General features: G+C 44.2%; 1 protein-coding gene across 1 annotated transcript; it reads left to right on the top strand.

Moving 5' to 3' along the window:
• The first annotated feature begins 233 nt into the window (after positions 1-233).
• Positions 234-1,343, top strand: LOC113567189 (BTB/POZ domain-containing protein 9-like). The gene has a single exon (XM_026994359.1). It carries the CDS (start codon positions 234-236, stop codon positions 1,341-1,343), a length of 1,110 nt encoding a protein of 369 aa, XP_026850160.1.
• The last annotated feature ends 1,458 nt before the right edge of the window (positions 1,344-2,801 follow it).

The raw sequence follows: 2,801 nt of genomic DNA, 5'->3' as shown, positions 1-2,801 counted from the left end.
AGGAGGGCTGCGTTTTGCCTGGGATCCGCGCGTAACAGCCTTCTGCTGGTGTCACACGGGCCACTTGACGGTGCAGTAATTGCAGGCCGATTATTGCCATTTACATATTCAATATACATACCAGTCAAAATATTTTTTTGCTCAGTAATATAGTAAGTATTTGGAATATACAATTTTTGAATTACAAATATAAAAAAAAAACACCCCCCTGCACAGAAAAATCGAGCAACGAAATGAACCACGCCACTTCTTCGTCCTCCGTCGATATCATCCTCGGTGATCTTTTCTTGGATGACATGGACCGCTTCTGCATGAACGAGCTCTTCTCGGACGTGTCCTTCCTTGTGGGGGATCAGAGCCTGCCGGCGCACTCCGTAATTCTAGCCGCGCGGAGTGAGTACTTCTGTGCCATGCTCTACGGAGGCATGTCCGTGTCAAATGAGCGCCAGATTCGACTGGAATCTGTGCCGCTGGAGGCATTCAAGGTAATCCTCCGCTATCTGTATTCGGGCAAGCTACACATATCCACACTGGACGCCAGCTGTGAAGTGCTCGGTTTGGCCAATATGTATTGCTTGCTGGAAGTCGAGTCGGCCCTAGTTAAACATCTGCTGGAGAATATGACCGTCAGCAACGTGTGGATGATCCTGGATATGGGTCACACACATAATCTTTCTCAGTTGGCAAACAGGTGCCTGAAATATATCGACAACAATGGAGACCAAATGCTAGAGCACGACTCATTCCAAATGCTCTCGAAGCAATCACTTGAGGAAGTCCTCCGACGGGACACCTTCAAAGTCCGCGAAGTAAAAATCTTTAAGGCGGTATGCAAATGGAATCTGCACAATCCGAACGAGGATATCAAGTCAGTGATGTCGCTCGTGCGGCTTTCGCTTATGTCTGCCGATGAGTTAATACAGGTGGTGCGTCCTTCTAAGATCGTCGAGCCGGAAAAAATAGCCGACGCCATTGAAAAAGCGCTTCTGCCGAAGAATCAGAATTTGCCCTATCGGTGCACCAATTACCCGGACAAGGATGTGAAATTTTTTAATTCCTCAACGGAAGGGATCTTTATCGATCTGAGTTGGTGGTGGTTGATCAACTGCATGTGTGTTCTACCTGCTAAGCCCTTCGATACTTGGAACTGCGCCATGGAGGTCTCTTGCGACATGACCCACTGGTATCGCGCTGGAACTGGCACATTTCAATTAGCCATACATTGCGAATATATCACCTTCACAACGCGACCTGTTCGCTACATTCGCATGGTGGATACTGAGAGTGGACGTACAGATTTGATCAATTATGTGATGATCCAAGTAAAGCTAAAAAAAAACTAAGCTCCAAATATGTATTACAAATAACACAAAAAAAGGCGAAACAATTAAAAGAAGACTATAGCTATGCAAAATAGATTAAACTTATAATGGGACAAGAAATACTTCTCAAAAATGTATACAGGACATTAACTTGAAATTAAATACCCTTGCATAAACAAAATACAAAACGAGGGGGAACGTTGTGAGTTGCTGCGGACACCACAACTCTACGGTTATACCCGATACTAAGTCAGTATGGCTCTCCTCCGGCAGACGCCGCTAATATTTAACGACACGACAAAGAGTGCGTGCGAGAGAGACAGAAAATCAGTCTGAGCGTGACGTCGGGCGCTGCGTAGCCAGTGCAAATTGATTTGCTCCTTTTGGCTATGAAAATGATCTGATCTGATCCAGATTCAGCAACCTGATAGATATGGTTATTATCTATGATTCTGCGTTTTTAGTTTTCTCAAATCTGAAATATTGTGGATGCAACAGATTTTCGTCCTTTGTGGGGGCGGATGGGGGTGGGGCGAAATTCTGAGATATACGTTTTATAGTGACATCTTAAAGGAGTGCGGATACCAAATTTGGTTACTCTAGCCTTAATAGTCTCTGAGATTTATGAATATCCCCAGATCTGCATCCTTTGCGGGGGCGGAAGGGGGTGTGGCGATATTTTGAAACAAACTCGTCTCGGTCCGATATATTAGGAGTGTGGATACCAAATTTGGTTGCTCTAGCTTTTATAGTCTCTGAGATCTAGGCGCTAATGTTTTACTCTAAGCAAAGCCGCCTATGCTACGTGTGTGTTAGAGAGAGACAGGGCGAGAAAAAATTAAATTGTTTTCGTGATGCTGGCTATAATAATAATACGATCCAATTCAGATTCCGCAGTCTAAAAGATATGGTCATTCTCTACGATTCTGCGTTTTTGGTTTTATCGTATCTTTAAAAATGTGGATGCCACAGATTTTCGTCCTTTGTGGGGGCGGAAATGGGCGGGGCAAAGTTTTGAAATATTTTTGTAGCAGTGACATATCACAGAAGTCTGGATCCAAAACATTGTTGCTCTAGCTCTTATAGTCTTTGAGCATTAGGCGCTGAAGGGGACGGACAGACGGACAGACGGACGGACGGACAGACGGACAGACAGACATGGCTCAATCGACTCGGCTATTGATGCTGATCAAGAATATATATACTTTATGGGCTCGGAAACGATTCCTTCTGGACGTTACACACATCCACTTTTACCACAAATCTAATATACCCCAATACTCATTTTGAGTATCGGGTATAATGACAACAATAGTATAACAATAATAGATAAAAAGAATAAAAACAAATGGTGTACTCCCAAGGTCCCTGCTCGGGCGCCATGTAATTTTGCCAATCGAGTTGCGAATTAATTTTCATGTTGTAGAGTAAGGCTTGGGACGTTGGGGAAGTGCGGGCGGACCAACTGGTGTTTGACGA

This window comes from Drosophila persimilis, unplaced genomic scaffold (genome assembly GCF_003286085.1).
Source record: "Drosophila persimilis strain 14011-0111.01,24,50 unplaced genomic scaffold, DperRS2 tig00002228-arrow-arrow-pilon, whole genome shotgun sequence".
In the NCBI taxonomy this organism is placed as follows: Eukaryota; Metazoa; Arthropoda; class Insecta; order Diptera; family Drosophilidae; genus Drosophila; species Drosophila persimilis.
Note: the sequence above shows the minus strand (reverse complement) of the source record. Positions and strands in the feature narration are given on the sequence as shown.

Coding starts and splice junctions, on each gene's coding strand:
- LOC113567189 (XM_026994359.1), top strand. CDS start 234: ATGAACCACGCCACTTCTTCGTCCTCCGTCGATATCATCCTCGGTGAT.